At 38.9% G+C, this 22,603-nt stretch overlaps 2 protein-coding genes across 2 annotated transcripts in view; both read left to right on the top strand.

The window, feature by feature from the left end:
- mei4 (meiosis-specific, MEI4 homolog (S. cerevisiae)) overlaps nucleotides 1-3,995 on the top strand; it is a 93,138-nt gene extending 89,143 nt beyond the window's left edge. The window contains exon 7 of the transcript XR_012591450.1: nucleotides 3,299-3,995. The gene's annotated coding sequence lies outside the window, so the exon portion shown is untranslated. The remainder of the gene's footprint in view (nucleotides 1-3,298) is intronic.
- A 1,439-nt stretch (nucleotides 3,996-5,434) lies between these two features.
- On the top strand, nucleotides 5,435-19,273 carry LOC141755804 (snake venom 5'-nucleotidase-like). The gene is made up of 9 exons (XM_074615033.1): nucleotides 5,435-5,977; nucleotides 10,364-10,586; nucleotides 12,073-12,261; nucleotides 15,591-15,788; nucleotides 15,905-16,059; nucleotides 16,840-16,948; nucleotides 18,190-18,339; nucleotides 18,583-18,783; nucleotides 18,880-19,273. The coding sequence occupies exons 1-9, from the start codon at nucleotides 5,609-5,611 to the stop codon at nucleotides 19,044-19,046; spliced, it is 1,761 nt and encodes a 586-aa protein (XP_074471134.1). The 5' UTR covers nucleotides 5,435-5,608; the 3' UTR covers nucleotides 19,047-19,273.
- Nucleotides 19,274-22,603: the final 3,330 nt, after the last annotated feature.

Here is a 22,603-nt window from a genome sequence, read left to right as displayed (position 1 = left end):
TGAATTACAACACTGAGGAATGAACGTTAACAAACACAGACTCCCTCAAGAAACCAGAAACCTTTTACAACAAAAAAGTAAGACTAAAGAAAGAACAGAAACATGCTTAAAAGTTTAACTAGTACAAATTAGAAAGAGCAGCCAGTAATAATAAACCGTCTCTTGTTTCTGTGTTCAAACATGATTAAAGCCTGAGGCTGACTGGGTGAAAGTATTAATGAGTTTATTTGACAAGCAGGTACAGAGCGGCCTCCAGCAAAACATACACTTATAAAAATTAGATGATAAATCCACCAGAGAGGTATTTATATTCTTCTGGACTAAAGTTTTAACCAGGTAGTTTTGTTGTGTTTCAATTTCAACACAGTCTCACAGAAATAGTGAAGAAATGTAATCTATTTGATTCGTTTACAAAGACACGAATTTCACTTTTTTTTCTCAGCACGACTTTCAACAACGTATTTTTTGTGCGTTTTCCTACAAATGTCCAGCAACACGTGTCAATTTCTGCTCCAGTCTTTTCAAAATAAAACTACTTTAGTACTACTTAGTTAACTTTAGGAAAAGATCGCGATTTGAGTTTACATAACTCTGAAAGTGTCGTAACTTAGGTATGGAAGTTTTGTGACAAAATTACTTAGTTAGTTTTCGGGAAAGATCGGGATTTGGGTAAAAAATATCAACCGAAGTGGTGAACCTTAAGTACCGAAGTTACGTGTCAAAAACAAATTAGATAGGTTTAGGAAAGGATCGCGGTTTGGGACAAAATAACTCTAGAAGTGGCGTAACTTAAGTACGGAAGTTACGTGACAAAAACTACTTAGTTGGGTTTAGGAAAAGATTGCAGTTTGGGTTAAAATATCTCCAGAAGTGGTGAACCTTAAGTACAGATATTATGTGAGAAAATCAACTTAGTTAAGTTTAGGAAAAGATCACGGTTTGGGTTAAAAAAACACCAGAAGTGGCGTAACTTAAGTACGGAAGTAACGTGACAAAAACTACTTAGGTTTAGGAAAAGATCGCGGTTTTGAGTTTAAGTAACTCTGGAAGTGGCGTAGCTTAAGTACGGATGTTACGTGACAAAACTGCTTAGTTGGGTTTAGGAAAAGATTGCAGTTTGGGTTAAAATATCTCCAGAAGTGGTGTAACTTAAGTACGGAAGTTACGTGACAAATAAATCAACGTTGACTTCTGGTTTCACACGGGGCACCAACAGCGGTCTCCTGGTGAACGTCTGGTGTTTTTTGACCGATCCATCCACCCCGACTTCCTCCCTATTCGTTGTGTTGTTTGTGCAGGAGGAAGGTGATCGATTCCACCCGTCATCACATGTGAGGTGGGATATTACACCATGAGGCTGCAGGCTGTGCATTATGTTCAGATTACTGCACTGTTCTGACACCAGCACCTTCATCAGCTTTCTAAATTATTCCTCATAGCTGGAGGGAGTGTTTACTTCAGCACTGACAGTTAGTGTTTCTCCTGATACAGATTCAGAGACCTCAACTCAGGTTATCTGCCGATACCGAGCACTGATTCAGATTTACTGCATCAAAGTTTGTGGAGTTTTTAAGTCAGGTAACATGAGGACAGGGATTCAAGGGATTTTAACATGAGCATATAAAAACCCATGGATGATATTGTGTGTGTTCATCTTCTGAATGGCTTACATGCTGCTCTTAGATGCTTTTTGATTCTACTGTAACACCAAGTACTGACGCTCCGGAAAATCACGTTTACGTTTACAAGTGGGATTCATCATTCAGCACCTGGATAAGAACAGTTTTAACAACGTTTGGTGAAGTTGACTTCTCTTATTTTTTCTCTTAACGGAAAATGAAGAGAGATTTAAGAGAATGCTAATTTTATTGCCTAAAGATAAATATGTTGTAGTTTTATTGCCTAAACCTAAAGAAGTTGTAGTTTTGTTGCCTAAACCTAAAGAACATGTAGTTGTATTGCTTAAACCTGAAGAAGTTGTAGTTTATTGCCTAAACCTAAAGATGTTCTAGTTTTGTTGCCTAAACCTAAAGAAGTTCTAGTTTTGTTGCCTAAACCTAAAGAACATGTAGTTTTATTGCTTAAACCTAAAGAAGTTGTAGTTTATTGCCTAAACCTAAAGAAGTTGTAGTTTTGTTGCCTAAACCTAAAGAAGTTGTAGTTTTGTTGCCTAAACCTAAAGAAGTTGTAGTTTTGTTGCCTAAACCTTAAGAAGTTCTAGTTTATTGCATAAACCTAAAGAAGTTGTAGTTTTGTTGCCTAAACCTAAAGAAGTTGTAGTTTTGTTGCCTAAACCTAAAGAAGTTGTAGTTTTGTTGCCTAAACCTAAAGAAGTTGTAGTTTTATTGCCTAAACCTAAAGAAGTTGTAGTTTATTGCCTAAACCTAAAGAAGTTGTAGTTTTGTTGCCTAAACCTAAAGAAGTTGTAGTTTTGTTGCCTAAACCTAAAGAAGTTGTAGTTTTGTTGCCTAAACCTTAAGAAGTTCTAGTTTATTGCATAAACCTAAAGAAGTTGTAGTTTTGTTGCCTAAACCTAAAGAAGTTGTAGTTTTGTTGCCTAAACCTAAAGAAGTTGTAGTTTTGTTGCCTAAACCTTAAGAAGTTCTAGTTTATTGCATAAACCTAAAGAAGTTGTAGTTTTGTTGCCTAAACCTAAAGAAGTTGTAGTTTTGTTGCCTAAACCTAAAGAAGTTGTAGTTTTATTGCCTAAACCTAAAGAAGTTGTAGTGTTGTTGCATAAACCTAAAGAAGTTGTAGTTTTGTTGCCTAAACCTAAAGAAGTTGTAGTTTTATTGCCTAAACCTAAAGAAGTTGTAGTTTTATTGCCTAAACCTAAAGAGAATGCTGTTGATTTCAGCCCAATAAGTGCCAAAACAACAACAAAGTAAAAACACTAGATAGTATTCACATCTTCATCAAGCCTGCACGATACTTTATTTGAATGATGCTTAGTGTTTAATTTGCATCTAGTTTCAGATCTGTATCTAAATACTGTTTACATGATGGGATTAGGTGTAAGAGATCATTGTGACTGACTGGGGTCATCAGAATACAAGCATATCTTTACTGTACTGCAGTTCCATGTTAATAATGGGCTGACATATACAGAGCTATATCAGCCACTAATATTGGAATGACCAATTTATCGGTGTGGTTCTTGTGTCTGTATTCTGAGCTGTAAGTCAAGCAGGTTCTCGTGGGGGTTCTCAATGCCGTTGTGTTTTACATGGGCCAGTCTTAGTGTACTTCTCTGTACATACTGTATATACAACACCTCCTGCTTGTCTGTCTGTTTTAGGCTCTAAGGAAAGAGGCCCTCTGTAAACACGAGCATAAATAACCCTGACGCTACCGCACCAGACTGTAACGGGCGTAATCAAAGTGGTTCTGCTCTGAAACGCCCGTTCTGGAGGCTGAAACCACGAGACAGTTGGCAGAGTGTTTCCATGATGACGTTTCCTTGGGTTTGGCCGCGTGTGGTTTGTGTGTGGGAGTCCGTAACAATCAGAACCAGCTCTCTGCAGCAGCGTAGATCACTTTAAATGGTCAGCTTACAGACAGCAGAGAAACAAAAACCATGACCCTCCAGTCAGTTATCATGATGATACAAACAAATATATCTCACACAAAATCATCCAGATTCACTCTTTACTGTCTTCTATAGAGGAAGTTTGTTTTCACAGTCTGTAGAAACAATGTTGGCATTGTACGTTTCTACAAACCGAGGGATACGTTTAATCAACAAAGTTACGATTCAACCTGAAGGGAACATGGATGTCTGAACCACATTTTCAAGGCAATCGATCCAATAGTTGTTGAGCTATTTCACTCAAAACAACAAGTGTCAAACTCTTGGTCGTCCAAGAGGGAAAAAGACACTATAATTCATCCTCTGGGGACCCTGAATGTCTGCATCAAAGTCCATGGTGTTCCATCCAGTAGCTATTTCAGTCTGGACCAAAGTGGTGGAGACTGACTGCTAAATAACTATTACACACTGAGAGTCATGTGCTGAACATGGAAACTGAAAAATAGAAATGAGTGTTCTGTCTGATTTGAGCGTGTGAAGTCGTTTTGCCAAAAATAATGCAGAAAATTATGTTATCTGTGATGGATTTCCTCATTCAAGTCTCTATGGAAACTAGCAGCTGCAGCAGCTCTCTCTCCCTCTTTCAGTTATATTTTAAACTTGACAACTTTATTGGCATGCCAGTAAGAGATAAGCATAAACAGTGGTGGAGTTTTGTTGCCTTAACCTAAAGAAGTTGTAGTTTTATTGCCTAAACCTAAAGAAGTTGTAGTTTTGTTGCCTAAACCTAAAGAAGTTGTAGTTTTATTGCCTAAACCTAAAGAAGTTGGAGTTTTGTTGCCTTAACCTAAAGAAGTTGTAGTTTTATTGCCTAAACCTAAAGAAGTTGTAGTTTTGTTGCCTAAACCTAAAGAAGTTGTAGTTTTATTGCCTAAACCTAAAGAAGTTGTAGTTTTGTTGCCTAAACCTAAAGAAGTTGTAGTTTTATTGCCTAAACCTAAAGAAGTTGTAGTTTTGTTGCCTAAACCTAAAGAAGTTGTAGTTTTATTGCCTAAACCTAAAGAATCCTCTTTGTTTGTGTTCAAAACATGACGTTTCATTCAGTTTTACATGTTAGAACGTGTTGCTTTTAAGTTTCACTTTAACTTTTACAACGTAGTAGGCGTAGTAGGCCCCTACTGATCCACATCTATGGTGCTTATAGCGACTTATAACGCCTCTTTAATGGCCTGATAACAGTCTAATCGGGTGATACTCTTCTGGTCTGAATGTACGCAGCTTTACTAGAGCTGTGCTGTAAAGAATGTAAATTATGCATCAGCTGTGTGCACAATAATGAGCCAGCATGTAGAAGTGCATCTTAATTGGCTCAAAACATAGCATCATAAAGAGATTAAATAAATTTTCTTTAGAATAATTAGTAGTGATTTTTAGAGTTTAACAGCCAAAAACCATCTGCAGTCTTTCACAGCTGAATATCTTCTTTCTTTATTCCGACTCTTTCTCTGCAGACCAAACTGTAGTTTTATTAAGGGCGCAATCAGAGAGAAATGAATCTCTTCCACCTCCAGATTTACAGATCTGTGGTGTGTGAGGACATTTTATTCAGTTATAATCCTTTTTTGTATTGCCTTGTATTTCTTTTATATCTTCTCAGTGTCTTCCTAGTCCCAGTTCTTATATCTTGTGTTCAGCACTTTTAATTCCCTTATTGTTGAAAAGGTGCTTCACATACTGTGCACAAAGCTTCCATCCAGCGTGTAATAGCAGAGAAGCACAGTTAATAAATGTGTGAAAAAGTTAAAGGTTGGTGGAGACATCGGAGACGAAAAGGCTCATCATAACAACTCCTCCTCCTCCTCTTCCTCCTCCTCTTCTTCCTCCTCCTCCTCCTCCTACTTCTCCTCCTCCTCCTGAAGCGCTCTGTCTAGTTTACCCAGCATGTTGAGTCAGGTCTCATTTAATTCATAAAGAGACTTTCCAGGAAACAGAGAGAAGCAAGAGAGAAAGATTCCCACGGATCATGTAAGAACAAAGCCGTTTCTGTTTCTATTTCTGTGCGTAACGGACCGTGGAGAGATGGAACAAGTGGTGCGCACAGAGCGGAGAGCTCTGCCGCAGCTCTGCCTCTGCCTCCTCCTCCACCTCCTGGTGGGCTTCTCCGTGCCATCCTCGGCGGCCTTTGACCTGGTTCTCCTCCACACCAACGACGTGCACGCCCGGGTGGAGGAGACCAGCGAGCTCTCTGGGAAATGCAGCAGCAGCAGCCAAGGCAAGTGTTTTGCCGGGGTGGCCCGGAGAGCCACGACGATCAAGAGGATCCGCAGCACCGAGAGCAACGTGCTGCTGCTGGACGCAGGAGACCAGTTCCAGGGGACCGTCTGGTTCAACTACTACAAGGGAGCCGAGGCTGCACATTTCATGAACAAACTGGGTTATGATGCCATGGTGAGTTTAATAAGTTATAATCTGATTGCTGCTTCTGCATGTACAGTATATTCTGACTCTGGGGACACTAAGCAGACCTGATCCAGATGACCTGAGAGGTCTGGATGGTTCAGAACATAGCAGAAGATCAGAAATGTATTTTGGCCCTAAACCATTTAGTGCTTTGTAAACCAGCAGCAGTATTTTGAAATCAATTCTCTGAGAGGCAGGGAGCCAGTGTAGAGACTTCAGAACTGGACTGATGTGATCCACTTTCTTGGTCTTAGTGAGGACTCTAGCAGCAGGTTCTGGATCTGATCCATCTTTTAGGAAGACCAGTAAAGACGCCGTTACAGTAGTCAAGGCGGCTGAAGATAAATGCATGGACTAGTTTTTCCAAATCCTGCTGAGACATCTGTCCTCTAATTCTTGCTATATTCTTCAGGTGATAGAAGGCTGTTATTACACTCAAATGTGTTTTCTTTCCAGTAGTGGAGGAAGTATTCAGATCTTTTTCTCAAGTAAAAGTAGCAATACCACAATGTATAAATACTCTGTTAACAGTAAAAGTTGTTAAATCTAAAATGTATCTAAGAAATATATACTAAAAGTCCTCATTATGCTGTCAGTGTTGTATTAAACAATTGATGCATCATATTGGATCATACTTTGTAAATGTATCAATCTACAAAGTAACTATAGCTGTCTGATAGATGTCGTTGAGTAAAAGAATCAGAAAATGGAAATACTCAAAGAACACGTCAGTCAAAATTGTGCTTAAGTACAGAAATATTTAATATTTCTACTGTTTATTTGTGTGTATAACAATACTGTTATTACAATATTCTTAATCATAAGTCAGAGGATTAACTGTAGTTTTCTGCCATTAAAGCTCACAAATCAGAATCAGATTTATTAGCCAAATACATACTGTACATACTCCGGTTTTATGCATCTCTCTCAATGTACTTGCACAGAAATATAAATAAAAGAGACAAGCACAACAAAGCTGGGCAAATAAAGGTGAGAAATAGACAGGACTGTTATTATAAGTAGTGAAAAAATAGGTGTATATATAAATATATATATAAAAAGCACCAATGACAAACAATAAAATAAGAAATAAAATAAAATGTCTATATACAAGTTAAGTGTTCTGTAAGCTGTAAAATAGTGCAAAGAAATTAAGACTGAATGGATATACATGGACTGGATGATTATGTTCAGTATGTACTTGTAAAGATGTCCTCTAAATATAGAGAATATTGTATTACATAGTTTATTTCTTGTCCCACATTTTTAATGATGTAATCTACGGTTAACAAACATTACTAAAACCATCAAAGATAAATAAAGATTAGAAAGGTCTCAGTTCAGAGCAGACGAATCAGTGAAAGTCTGAAGTTGATGTATTGATTCAGGTCTAAAGGCCTCAGTTGGTTTTAATCAGCTTAACAGCAGCAACACTGAGAGAGAAACGTTTTAAAGGATCAGCTGTCTGCTCTCTCTGCCTTTTATCTTTGCACCATTTTAAATCTTGATGGCAGAATGAATCCTGTTTCCTGTGGAGGCATTTTGCCTAAAAACAAATTTATTTTCTATGCAAAAAAAATGACTCCTGTACGGTGGCCAAAATAGGTCAACACACTACTTCAGAAAAACAAATGAGCGAAACGTACATAATACAAAAATGCTGCAAACAAAACACATTCATCAATTTGAAACATGTACACAACTTACAGAAATACAGTACACAACACTGCAAGTCGTATAGAACAAAAGTTAAGTTTCAAGACAATATAAGATTTATTTATGTACTGTACGTAGCACTTTTCTAAACATAGCTGCAAACAAACAGAATACAATATTGCTAAAACAATGAAGCTACCAGATCATTTTGAAAATATAATTAAACAATAAAACAGTAGAACAATGAGGAGGATACAAAAGAAATGCAACCAAAAACAGGTTCAAATAAGTTTTAAGTAATACGTTTTCCAATAACATGTCTTATGAAAAACGTTTTGAGCCATCCAATTCTTAAGGTCGCTAACACATCTCATAAATCAGGCTGCATTTGCAGTTTAAGAGGAATATAAAGGTGTGTATCATCAGCATAGAAACTAAATAAATATCATAAATGTGCAATCAGAACGTCTTTAGATGATATACTGACATCACTGACGAATGGGATTTGGTGGTTAGAAGGCCACAATACGTCTAGCTTTAAACTGAGATAGATTTGCTCACATGGAGACAGTGCAAAGATGCGAAGAATGAATGGGAGTAAATAACTTAACATCTTAGGGTGGAGTCAAGAGGATTATAGTTGTCCAAGCAAAAACGGTATGAACTACTTTCTCAAGATATGCAATTGTTAAAAATGTTTAATTTTAGCTGCTGTTCTCAGTTGAAGGAATTATGATTGTACTACCCCAGATTCAAATAATAGATTGATGTCAAATTGAAGCCCTGGATTCCAAGAAAAACTCCTTTTTATTGGATGATACATGACCAATTTTGGATTACAGAGGAACCGTCAAAGAAGCGGGGCCAAATATAGGAACTTCGGATTCTGATTGATTCAGGTACAGAACATTTTGAGCCATCCAATAGTTAGGGTTGCAAAGACATCTCAGAAATCAGGCTTCATTTGCAGTTTAAGCAGAATATAAAGGTGTGTATCATCAGCATAGAAACGAACATATCCAGCCAATATCTAAAAAAAGATAGCAGAATCGTGCAATCAGAACATCATTAGCTGATATATCGACATCATTGACGAGTGTGATTTGGTGGTTAGAAGGCTAAAAGACGTCTAGGTTAAAACTGAGCTAAATTTGCTCACATGGAGACAGCGCAAAGATGCAAAGAATGAAGGGGAGTAAATAGCCTAATGTCTTAAGGGTTGTGGTTATGGTTATAGTTGTCCAAGCGAAAAGGCATGAAATACTTTCTCAAGATATGCAATTGTTAAAAATTCTCAGTTGAAGGAATTATGATTGAACTACCCATGACACTTGGTTGTCAAATAATAGATTGATGTCAAATTGAAGCCCTGGATTCCAAGAAAACTCCTTTTTATTGGATGATACACAACCAAGTTTGGATCAGTATTTATTTGCAGTTTAAGGGTGATATAAAGGTGTGTATCATCAGCATAGAAACGAACATATCCAGCTAATACCTAAAGAAAATATCAGAATCGTGCAATCACTGATATATCGACATCATTGACGAGTGGGATTTGATGGTTAGGACAAAAGACGTCTAGGTTAAAACTGAGCTAAATTTGCTTGAAAACCGAGCGTTATTTTTAGAGATCTAGATTACATATAACCATTTTTTCATCCACATTTTAATGACTGTTTCAGTGTGTTGTTAGAACACATTAAAATAGTTGTTGAAATGTTGTCGAAACAGAAGTTATATGTCACCTGGATGTCTAAAAACTTTCACATTTCACATCTTTTGACTGCAAATCATCAAATAGATCTCACTGGGTAACAACTACCTGTATTAGATACAAGAGCTTTACTTCTAAAACAAAATACTTGTGTAATTTGTGGTGTTTGTGACGTATTTATGTTTCCCCCCAAAAAAGATGTGTTTCATAGTCAGATCCAGCAGAAACAAGGCTTTTCTCTGTTCTGCTATTTTATTTCTGGTTAATTTCCACATTGTCAGTGGGTCACAAGACGACCAGACTGTTGTTTCCTATCGTTTTAATTCAGTTATTTCCGTGCCTGTAGAGCTGCTTGCTGTCTGATGTCAACATCCATCTTCTTCTGTCCGGAAACACTTAGTTTGGTTTCCTGTAGCTGGATTTAATAAACATTCTTTAACGAGCCGCTGCACGGCTCTGTGGACGAGGACCTTAGTTTGTTTATTCCGATTCAAATAAATTGAACTAAAGGAGTAATTTTCTATGACTAACATGCTCAAAGGACTAAAGCAATAACCACATTGAGTTTACAAACCAGTCTGTCATCAATAAAATCATTAAAATGCTATTAGATTAATCAGATTAATCATTAAAACATGAGGAAAATATTCTATAATAATATTATGGAAGGAGCCATTCTGTCAGGACGTTTTTGCTTATGATGTAGTATTTTTAGGCCATGGTATTTCTACTTAAGTAAAATATCTGAGTACTTCTTCCACCAATGATCTTTTCATGTTGTATTCTGATTGGTGAGGATACTTCTGTGTTAAAAGTTTCCTCTTTCTAAGTTCATCATTCATTGTCTGCAGAAACTAGACAAACTAGTCTGTGAGTGATTTTACTGAACACACACAGACTTGTTTAATATACTGTGTGTTTGCACTGTGTGTAATTTTGAAATGAATTAATGAGGGCAGTAGTCTGCAGTTCTTTATTTGACTTTCATTTTTGCATTTTAGGCTTTTGGAAATCATGAGTTTGATAACGGAGTGGACGGACTCATGAAGCCGTTCATGGAGCAGATTAAGTGTCCTGTTCTCAGCGCCAACATCAAGCCGGACGCAACTCTGGCCTCGACGTTTGGCAACTCTTATTTACCTTATAAGATCCTTACGGTTGGCAGTGAGAAGGTGGGCGTGGTGGGATACACTTCACAGGAAACCCCAGATCTGTCCCAACCTGGTAAGTGGATGTGGATCTTTTCTGTCTGTTTGATTCTAACTCTGCCTCATGCTCATCTGAAGGGCCTCCACACTGTAAACATGATGATATATACACTCTCTCTTAGTGTTATGCGTTGGCGTTTCATGGCCTACATCAGTATAGTAAACACTGTTTCCTCTCCAGCTGTCATGAAGAGTTAGAGAGGAATTTTAAGTATGTGTAGAAGAAAGTCTGAAAAACATGTTGGAAACAAGATTGTAGAAACACAAATCACCAGTGGCATTTCATCTGACGGTGCACAAGTTAAATATCATTTGTTGCTGTAGCTACATAGTCCAAAAAAAACCGACAAAATGAAAAAAAGGATGGCTTCCTGAGAGAAATCAAAAGAGGCACAGAATTCCCAGGAGAAGTTATGTCGTCTAACTAGAAAACAGTGCTTCACTAATGGAATAATTGATCTGAAGATCTGTAATATTACTGTAAAAATCAGAAAACAAGAATACTTAAAACATCTTGTTTCAGCAGAGCTGCAAAGCTTCTGGTCTACTCAAGACGGGACGCTGATATTTGTGCACAAATTTAGAAAGTGTGAGCTAAATATACGCTTGCAACGCCGGCAAGGTGTGTTGCACTTGAGTCCAAGACAAATTTCCCCAAGGGGACAATAAAGTGTATCGTATTGTATCGTATCGTATCGTATCGTATCGTATCGTATCGTATCGTATCGTATCGTATCGTATCGTATAGTATTGAATAGTACCGTATCGTATCATACCGTTCCGTATCGTATCGTACAGTATAGTACCGTATTGTATCGTATCGTATCGAATAGTGCCGTATCGTATCGTATCGAATAGTACCGTATCGTATCGTACAGTATAGTACCGTATCGTATTGTATCGTATCGTATCGTATCGTACCGTATCGTATCCTATCCTATCCTATCCTATCGTACCGTACCGTACCGTATCGTACCGTACCGTATCGTACCGTATCGTACCGTAACGTATCGTATCGTATCGTATCGTACCGTACTGTACTGTATCGTATTGAATAGTACCGTATCGTATCGTACCGTTCCGTATCGTACCGTAATGTATCGTATCTTACCGTATCGTATCGTATCGTATCGTATTGTATTGTATCGTACCATAATGTATCGTATCGTACCGTATCGTACCGTATCGTACCGTATCGTACCGTAATGTATCGTATTGTATCATAAATTGCAAGTATTTAAATGTTTAAAGTGAGAGAAAATCAATATGACTTGAGAGGAGTTAGCATGTTTAAAAACAAAGGGTCACGACTAATGTGAAAACTTAAATAATAATAATGAAACATATAAAAATAGAATTGCCTTTTTTGTTTGTTTTTCCTAAATTGTTTGTGTTTGTGTGCAATTTATTGATGTTTCTGCAGGATTAACAGATATTATTTTGTACAAACAGTGTTTCCTAATGCAGACCGTCCCTCTCACCTGTCCCATGTTGCTCTACAGGACCACACCTGCAGTTCGAGGACGAGGTGACCATCCTGCAGGTGCAGGTGGACAAACTGCTGACGTTGGGAGTCAATAAGATCATCGCTCTGGGTCACTCAGGCTTCACTGTGGATCAGGAGATCGCCAAGAAGGTCCGCGGAGTCGACGTCGTCATCGGTGGACACAGCAACACTTTCCTCTTTACAGGTAGGAAACTGAATACTGGTGTTTATGTCACATCTGTCTTTATTTATGGCTCTAATCTGTGTTTCATTACAGCCATTTTGTGGTGTCTTGTTAGTGATGCATGTGCTAATCCAAAGTCCAAACTTCACCCTTGTTGGTCTGAGTTTAATGCTTTAAATAATAAATATAGTGCAGAAAAAAATATGAAATATGGTGCAAATAAAGAGATGCATGGGAATAGTGGAGGTAATTGGGAGATATTCCAGATCTCTCCATATATGAATTACAACTAAGAGACTGATGGTAAGTTTCAGAACAAACTCTGTTAAGGATTAACTGTTGGTTATTGTTTAATTTCACTCTCCTGCAGTGTTTAACACTGTGAGCTGTGTTACAAGAGGAAACTCTGAGTCTTCGTCCTCGTGGTCAGGTCAAGAGTAAACATAGTGTCACTGTCGACACGGATGTGGTCTCCGTAAATAACTCTATAGTGTTTTATATAAACAGCATTTCGACAGAGGAACAGAGTTGTTGGTTTGGACCTCAGGCTGTGTTTCTGTGTTTCTGCAGCAGAGATCAGGCCGTGTGTTAACTGTCAGGCCAGCTCTCGGCCACTGTTTGAACTTCAGAGATAAAAGAGTGTCCTTGAAGCTGACAGTGATGCATTCAAGGCCTCCTGTGAAGTGCAGATTTGTGCTGTAAAATTCAGTTAATCCCACAGACAGAAGGAGAAAAAAAAACTATGAACTTGGCATCAGTGACTTTTGCAGAGATGTTTTTTTGCCACTAGAGGCAAAGCGACCAAGATGGTCAACTCTAAGGCTCTCTCCACATGTTTTCTTATGGAGAGAGAGATGCCGTTGAACCTCACTACAGTTCTACCAGATGTTACAATTCTCCGCTGCGCTCAAGTAGGGCTGATAACACAAAACCAATAGTGGTGGATGGAAAGAGTGATAATACAACTATCGGAAAGCCAGCACTGTCCAGCATCTCTCCTCAGTACGTCCATGTGTATTGGTGTGGGACGTCCCTGTGATCGATGCCCGTGCATTGGTTCCTGCAGCATCAGCATGCTTGCTGGGAGCTCTTGATGTCTTTGGCAGTGATTGAGAAGTGTTATTCTCCAGGCTGCCACATTGTCACTAGGTGTTGGAAATCCCTCGTTAGCCTTGGTAGTCCCTCGTACAGACGTAGTTAATTAAGGATGGTAGCAGTTGGTGTCAAGCAGGCACCGGACGCGGCAGCAGATGCAGCCACAATACCGGAGACCACCAAGATCCAGGTGAAACCCTGCTCCAAGTGTACCGATGCTCCAGGTATAACCTCGCTCCCGGTGTGATCCCGCTCCAGGTATGACCTCGCTCCAGGTGTGACCCCGCTCCACGGTTAGCTGCGAGACAAGGAGGCACAAGGACTCCCGGGAAGGAATGAAGTTAGTAACAACATGGACATGGGACATGAGTATATCCAGAAGGAGAGGGGAGCTCAGTGTGTCATAGGAAGTTCCTTATGACAGTGTGTCATAGGAAGTCCCCCGGCAGTCTATGCCTATAGCAGCTTAAGTATAAGCGTTATCAAAGAGGAAAGTCTTTAGCCTACTCTTAAATGTAGAGACGATGTCTGCCTCCCGGACTGAAACTGGGAGCTGGTTCCAGAGAAGAGGAGCTTGATAGCTGAAGGCTCTTGCTCCCATTCTACTTCTGGAGACTCTAGGAACCTCAAGTAACCCTGCATTCTGTGAGCGCAGTGCTCTAGTGTGGTAGTAGGGTACTATGAGCTCTTTAAGATATGATGGGGCCTGACCGTTTAGCGCTTTGTAGGTGAGGAGGACGATTTTAAAATCTATTCTGGATTTTACAGGCAGCCAGTGCAGAGAAGCTAATACAGGCGTAATATGATCTCTTTTTCTAGTAGAACTTTTTCTAGTTCTAGTTCAAAGTGCAGCCAAAGAGAGGATGTGCTAATGGCACCACTTTTGTGTTAAAAAAGAAAGAAAAGAGTCATAATATTATAAAGTAGTAATTTTACGTGTTATTTTATTTTTTTCACATAAAGTTATGACTTTATTCTCGTAATATTACAACTTTTTTCTTGTGAAGTTCTGACTTTATCCTGGAAATCTCAGATGTGTTTTCCCTCAATGTGGCCCTAATACTCCGTAGTACATTGTCTCTTTGGCCCTCACTGCATTAGACTGATATACTATATACTTAGACTATAAACTGTGTTACCTTCATCACAATGATCAAATGTTTTGCAGCTCCAGACAGATTTTTTTTTTTTTTCTTTCTTTGCCTAAAATGGCTCTTTTGATAGTAAAGGTTGCTGACCCCTGCTCTAAATGCTGCACACTGTTCCGGCTTTTATTTGTCTTACATTATAATGAACTGAATGTCTTTGGGTTTTGGGTTGTTTGTCAGAAAAAAAAAGTAATTTAAAGTTGTTTTTTTTTGGTTTTATTGGACCAAATGATCGAATAAACAAATAATCAGCAGATTAATCGATGATGTAAACAATCATCAGCTAGAACCGTAGTCGACACACATCAAAACGTGCTGTTTAATCGACAAGAAGATAACTTATAAATATACTAAACAACTGCTTTATTGGCGACGACCACGTTCACAACACGCGACGAAAACAACCAAGTTTCCAGTGCACAAAAGTACGATCTGTACAAAATGTGCATATTTATGAACACACACATACTGTACCTCTCTATAATCCTTTAACAGCAGGTTACACCCTGATGTAAACCAGACGATGATTTCCAAACCAGCGATGAGCAGCATAACAAACATTCTTTAAAAAGCCATCATTGGAGGATCGGTCACATACAGACAGTATTTATAACACCTGGGATTCCAGTTCGGTGTTAGTCACCAAACTTAATGCCAATGTTGACAGAGTGACCACAGGGGGGAGATTTCCTCACAAGTTGTTTTTCTGTCTGAGTTGAGTCACTGTTTTTTTTTATTTAACCTAAGTTGTAAGTCAGTCAGGTGAGGTTAAATCAACTGGTTTGGTTTAACCCAGTTTTTATTCTGGACTCAGGTTTTGGAAGTTTAACACTTTTAGCTTCTCCTGAAGATGTTTCACAAGTTAACAGATTTATTTTCTGTTCTGTGAGTTGATGAAATAAGACTTGTGGAGAGCTCAACTTGAGCTCTGGGGATTTGTAATGAGCATATTAAAAAGAATCAAAAAGTTGATCTATAATGAACATACTTGGTTGCAGCCCTGGTATTATCGGACATTTTATTAAACATGGTAGTTTTCCGTTAAAAACTGTTGTTAGATTTAGATTCCCACAGACTCTAACTCTCCATAACACTTTATTTTTTCAGGACCCGCTCCGTCCTCTGAAGTCCCCGCAGGTGTTTATCCTTTCATGGTGAAATCAGACAATGGGCGGCAGGTTCCTGTCGTGCAGGCCTACGCCTTTGGAAAGTATCTGGGTTACCTGAAGGTGACCTTTGACGATGCTGGGAATGTGCTGAAGTCCACAGGAAACCCCATCCTGCTGGACAGCAGCGTCCAACAGGGTAAAGAGCTGGCCAGCTTTTTGATGTGATTTTTCTAACGCCCTTTTCAGACGTGAAATACACAACATTGCCAGCTTCATCCGTCTCTTAAATGAATGGCTGAATGTCTTGTCCAGATCCAGAAGTTCTTGCCGACGTGGAGGAATGGAAGAAGAATCTGGCCAACTACTCGGCTCAAGTGATTGGAGAGACTCTGGTCTTCCTGAACGGGACCACTGAGGAGTGTCGATTTCGGGAATGCAACCTGGGAAACCTGATCTGTGATGCCATGGTAAGTAATTAATCACATGAAATAAAGGAACTGCAGATCAAAATGAGGTGGTGCAATACATCAAACAAGAGGTTCTCCTATTAGACCCCCTCAGTCACAACTCAAATTTACAAGACAGTCTCGATTCCCTCTCAGTAAACATCAAACCAGTTGCAAGAAACCTGGGTGTTTTATTTGATACAACACTTTGTTTTGAGGCACAAATAAAACGGGTGGTGCAATCCTGCTTCATGCATCTCAGAAACATCTAACATCTAAAATGAAATCATTTCTATCAATCATGACGTCAATAGAGTAGTCAACGCTCTCATCTGCTCTCGTTTAGACTATTGTAACGCCCTTTATTCCGGTCTCAGCCAAACTTCATTACATCGCCTGCAACTAGTCCAAAACGAAGCTGCTAGACTAATCACTGGTACGAGGAGATTTGAGCACAAACTCCGGTTTCAGCTTGGTGCACCTTTTCCCACACCTTATATTGTCCTCTTTTGGCATATGTATTGATACAGTACCTCTGGTTACAGGTTTTAGTTTTCTCATTATTTGGTCTTTATGTTTTGTTCTTTTATTGTTGTTTTTCTTTTGTCTGTATTTCACTGTATCTGTGCAAGCACTTTGTAACTATGTTTAGAAAGGTAAATAAAGATTGTTATTATATTTTTATTATTATTATCAAACGGTAACATCAGTGTTTGGTATCGTACATGGTCCTTTACAAATCAAATAGATAACACATGGAACCCATGTGTGAATCTGCTTCTTCTCCTCTTTGTTATTCAGGTCGACAACAACATCAGATCCTCAGACGATGTTCAGTGGAACCATGTCAGCGCCTGCATCAACAACGGAGGAGGCGTCCGCACCTCTATTGACGAACGCACAAGAAACGGTGCGTCACTCATTTTAAATGGAAGTTAAACTAAAATGAAATGTTTTTATTTGATCAGATAGATACCATCAGCCAGATGGTGCCAGGAAAGACATCACATGATTAGCTGGAAAAGCAGGATTTCGCTTTTCGTCTTTACAGGCCTCTCTGGAAAAGTAGATCAGACATCTGCAGCTGATTAAAAAACTCACTGATGCCAGGAAAGACCACACCAGTTCAGTTCTCAGATCTTTGCACTGGCTTCCTTTATGTGCCAACAAACTGACTTTAAAAAATTACCAAATGGTTTATTTCTGATCTGCTGCTCCGTTATGAAGCGTCCAAAAGCTCTCAGATGGTTCTGGTTCAGATCTGCTTTCTGTCCCCAGAGTCCAAACTAAACACGGAGAAGCACAATTCAGTTTTTATGTTCCACATAGCTGAAACAAACAAACACTCTCAGTTCTTTTAAATCAGGGCTTAAAGGGACTCTTTGTAAGAATCAGAAATTGCTTTTTAACAGCGACACCTGTGGCCGTTAAGTCAACGACAGTCAACGTCCTGTTGCTGAGCATCGATCAAAACAGTGAGGCGACACACACGAGACTGAAAGTGATTGACAGCTAAAACCACAATATCATTCTATATTTCACATGCTTGGCAGTAAGGTTAGCTTACCTGTCCAACAGGAATTTTGCCAACTTGGGGTCCATTTTGATACCTAAAACCGAACAAACGTCCCTCCATGAATCGAAGGCCCGGCCGACGTCGGTCACATTCCTGTTTTTAAGACGGGCTTCATTAGATATAACTTAGGTTTCTTTGTGCTTCCTTGGAATTTGTGTTGCAGTCTGAGTCGTGGTGGAGGCTGGTCGTTTCTAACCGGAACGTTAGCTATGGTCGCACACTGATTGCCCTGTAAGCGGAGCTGAAATTAAGGCACTCATGAGCACGCATGACGTCACATTCGTTGGATTTTCCCAGGGGAAAAAAACGGTCCGTATTCTTCACATTAAAGCAGTCTACAGGCTGATAGAGGAAACACAGAAAGTCGTGGAAGGTCTCATTTTTTAGGTTTAGGTTACAACCTGTTCACGCAAATGATTAAAAAAGCGTGTAAAAACGTACATACAATCCCTTTAAAGACAAATTCTGACTATTTATTCATATTTTGCACGGTAATCTTTATTCTACTGTTCAATCTGTACAATCATTGACGATTGAAGAACTTTATAAAACAGTGTTGATGTTGTTGTCTGCAGGTTCGATCACAATGGAGGACCTGATCGCCGTCCTACCTTTTGGAGGAACCTTTGACCTGGTGCAGCTGAAGGGCTCCACACTGTTCAAAGCCTTCGAACACTCAGTGAGACGATACGGCCAGAGCAGCGGAGAGTTCCTCCAAGTGTCCGGTATTTTTTAGTTTTTTCATCTGTATGTCGTCTTTAGGATATTAGGAAGGACGATGTGAAAACAGTGTTGGTGGCAGAGAAATAAGTGTAAGTGTGCTTAAGGGGTGCTGGTAGGTGGATTTCGTTACCTTTGGACAGAGCCAGACTCGCTGTTTCATTTGACGCCAGCTCTCTGTACTTGATCAGTTGGTACTACAAAAGGTATTGAGACATGCATCGATAAGAATCTGTATCGTTCAACAGGATTTCGTGTAGAGTTTGACTTGTCCAAACCTGCGGGGAATCGTGTGAAGAGCCTCCTCATCCTCTGCACAGAGTGTCGAGTTCCTCGCTACGAACCCGTCCAGGAGGAGACGGTTTATAGAGTGGTGCTGCCGTCCTACATGGTGAATGGTGGAGACGGATTCTCCGTGATCTCTAACGAGAAGCTCAAATACGACAGCGGTGAGACGTTTGGTTTGTTTGTTTGTTTGTTGTTGTTGTTTTCTTTCATGAGTTTGTAAAATTTATTTTAACATTTAACTTTTCATTTCCTTCCAGGGGATTTGGACATTTCAGTCGTGTCCAACTACATCGCGAAAAAAAAGAAAGTTTACCCGGCTGTTGAAGGACGCATCAAGATCTTTAACGCAGCTTCTGGACAAACCGCTCCACTGGTTTTACTGGTTTCAATGGGGCTGCTGTGGACTCTGTGTTGGAACATGTAAGGCTGATTTTTACCACGACACACGTTTTTTAACTGAACTGCACATGAACTTGAAGATTTAACAGCACTGATGGATTTAAAACAGAAACCACAGCCGAGGCGACTTAACAGCTGCAGTTCCTGTAAAGACCACAAGATGCCCTGAAGAAACCGACTGTATTGAGTTGAGCAGGAAATCGTCCAATTTCTGTCCAGAAACGTGAAATAAAAACACTCTTTATACAAAAAGTTAGGGTCTCAGATTTTATTACGGCTTCATATCACACTCATCCACCTCAGCACCACCCAGGCTCTGCACCACTTACCTGTATTTAATGTTTTCTTATATGCAAAGCCAAATTGAAGCTTCAAAAACTGAACTGAAACACCCTGAACACATCATCGTTCAGTCCGTACAATAGTACCCGAACGCATCGCTGTTCAAACCTTCTTCAGTACGTGAACGTACATAAAATTCTGATGTATCTGACCTCTGAACTTTCTGTGCAGAGAGGAGAGGATTTCACTGTAGGTATCAATCAACACACATAATGAGTGGAAGTATGAAGCAATTTATCTTCTTCTCATTGTGACTGAACGTCGGCTTCAACAGTAGCAGCGTTCAGCAGACTCTCTTCTGTCCGTAACATCCAGCGTTTCTTCTCCTCTCAGCTGAGAGAACAAAGCCTCCTCTGTGTGAAGGGATCTCCCAAACGACGCTCTCTGCCTGTTAATGTCGGGAAACTCCTTATTAGTCAGTCGACCGAGCGCCGACACAGCTGGCCCCCAGCCCGCGACCCAAATCAGCTGCCAAACACTGGAAAACAAGACGCTAGGACTGCTTTCACTTAGTCCCGGGTGGAAATGAGGACACAGAATCTGGCAGCCGCCAACTGTAGAAGTCATCCTGGGTCACATTCCAGTTTTATATTTAATTATTTAGTGAAAAGAACTTCCCAGTTTAACCACAGTCCCGTTATGAGATTTAACCAGTTTGGAGTCTCATGTCTCACTCAAATAAATGTTGACAGTGATTTCCCTTTTCACTTTAAAGGGTACAACAGTAAGTGAACGTGCCATTGTTCAAATGTACTTCAGTACGTACAACAGTACATGAACGCATCACCTTTCAAATGTACAACAGTAAGTGAACGCATCATCGTTAGTAACATACTATACTGTGACTTTTTTGTGACTTTTTTCGACATACAATACTTGACAATACAATACAATACTTTGTTAAAAAAACGTCATGAAAAAACTCAGAAGTTGGAAAAAAGTCATAGTATAGAACATCATAAGTCATGTGTCAAAAAATTATGTTAAAGGTCACAGTATAGTATGACATTTAAAAATCATAGTATAGTATGTCAAAAACATACTATACTGTGATTTTTTTACAACATTTTTGGACATACAACATACTGTATATACATTTTAATGACATTTTTTCAACCTACTACAGAATACTATGAGTTTTTTATGACATACTATACTTTGACTTTTCATGTCAATTTACTATAATATACTATGACTTTTTTGTTGTGAATAAAAGTCATAGTATATTATGTCAAAAAATGTAATGAAAAAAGTCAAATATTGTCAAAAAACGTATCGTATAGTATAGTGAGTCGAAATTGTTTTATGACAAACTACACTGACTTTTTTGCAACATTTTTGGACATACATACATTTTCATGACATTTTTCAAACTACTACAATATACTGACTTTTCATGACATACTATAATATGTTTTTTTGACATACTATATGACCTTTGATAAAATGTCCTAGTATAGTATGTTGAATATTGTCATAAAAAGACGTATTGTATAGTACATCGAAAAATGTTACAAAAAAAAGTCATAGTTTAGTATGTTGAAGTATGTCATGAAAAAAGTCACAGTATAATATTAAAAATATTTGGGTAGGAGGTCTTCCTGGACCCAAAAGGAGTTTGTTTGAGGTGCTCTTTGGAGAAAAATAAATGTTGACAGAAAAATCACAAGAAAACTCTAAGGCACTCTCCTTTTAAATAACTAAAATGCCTTTATTGTAATAGCATAGTCATGTTAGACTTAAAAGCAAACTCCTACATGTTTCGTGCTAAAGCTCTCTTCAGGGAGTCAAACTGATCTGATGGACCAATCCATCTTATAGTGGTATTCTACCAATATGAATCTTCCACTGGGACATGTTGTGTAGAGTGTAGACATTTAAAAAACCCAGTAGATGGCGTCAAATACATGTTTACAAAAAATAGTGAAGTCTTGGTCCTCATTTAGGCCTGGGCGTTTAGTAGCCTGTAATTTGTAGATCAAAAGGCTTCCTGTTGTTGAGGTTGTCTTTTTGTTTGTCACCTTTTCGTATGTGAAGATGGGATGTGGTCAATGCCAAAGGCTTGTAATGTGGATGGGTTACTGTTATGGAAGTCCAGAAAGTGTCCAGCCATAGGAAAGTTTATATTTCCTATGTGAATGACATATTTGTGTGTTTCTGCCAGCCTGTCCTGCAGACGTCTGTTTGTTCTTTCAATGTAAATAACTCTGCAACTGGGACATTCTTGCCTGTAGATGTCTTAGTCTGTTTTACATTTGTGCATTGGTTACAATGAGACTTATAGGGTTCCTTGGGTTTTGGACCCAACCAAGTTTATTGGGTGTTAGGTCGTAGATGGGTGTGTATCAGTTTGTCTTGTAAAGTCGGGCATCTCCTTAAACCAGGCTCAGCAACCTTCACTATCAAAAGAGCCATTTTAGGCAAAAAAATAAAAAATAAATCTCTCTGGAGCCGCAAAACATTTGAGCATTGTGATGAAGGTAACACAGTTTATAGTCTAAGTATATAGTATATAAGTCTAATTCAGTGAGGGCCAAAGAGCAAATGTACTACGGAGTATTAGGGCCACATTGAGGGAAAAAACGTCTGAGATTTCAAGAATAAAGTCAGAATATTACGAGAAAAAAAGTCGTAATATAACGAGAATAAAGTCATAAAAGAGAGAAACGAGAAAAAAAGAAAATAACACGAAAAATTACTACTTTATAATATTATGACTTTATTCTCATAATATTTCGACTTTTTTCTCGTAAACCTATGACTTTATTTTCACAATATTATGACTTTATGTGTTCCTCAATGTGGCCCTAATACTCCGTCGTACCATAGACCTACAACAACGATAAATAAAAATGAAAATGTAAACAAAAAACAGTTATTCATTTCCATTTTTAAAAATCCACAGGGAGCCACTGGAGAGTCGCTAAAGAGCCGCAGGTTGCAGACCCCTGCCTTAAACTGATTAATGGCGGTTCAGGGAAGATCTGACTATGAGTATGACTCCCGAGTATATCATCACTCTCAATAATACCCCAATTCCTATTTATAATCTGTTTGATGTTTTCTGCTCCCTGTACTGTATGCTTTGACAAACACCACCCTATCTTTAGTTTGTTTGGGAGCATTTCTTTCAAATAAAGTTTGTCTGTCCAGACATTTAGCTCTGGTGTGTGCTTTCCGTAGGGTAGTGTTTCTATAGCCCCGTTCCTGAAAGCGTGACAACATTTCCTTAGATTTGGC

The sequence above is a fragment of the Sebastes fasciatus genome, chromosome 18, assembly GCF_043250625.1.
Source record: "Sebastes fasciatus isolate fSebFas1 chromosome 18, fSebFas1.pri, whole genome shotgun sequence".
Lineage (NCBI taxonomy): Eukaryota > Metazoa > Chordata > Actinopteri > Perciformes > Sebastidae > Sebastes > Sebastes fasciatus.
The sequence above is the reverse complement of the archived record's forward strand: the minus strand, read 5'-3'. Positions and strand labels throughout refer to the sequence as shown.

Excerpts from the sequence above, each read along its gene's own strand:
- LOC141755804 (XM_074615033.1), top strand. The coding sequence starts at position 5,609 with ATGGAACAAGTGGTGCGCACAGAGCGGAGAGCTCTGCCGCAGCTCTGC. Across the intron at positions 16,060-16,839 it reads ACCTGATCTGTGATGCCATG|GTCGACAACAACATCAGATC; the intron begins GTAAGTAATTAA and ends TTTGTTATTCAG. Across the intron at positions 18,340-18,582 it reads AGAGTTCCTCCAAGTGTCCG|GATTTCGTGTAGAGTTTGAC; the intron begins GTATTTTTTAGT and ends ATCGTTCAACAG.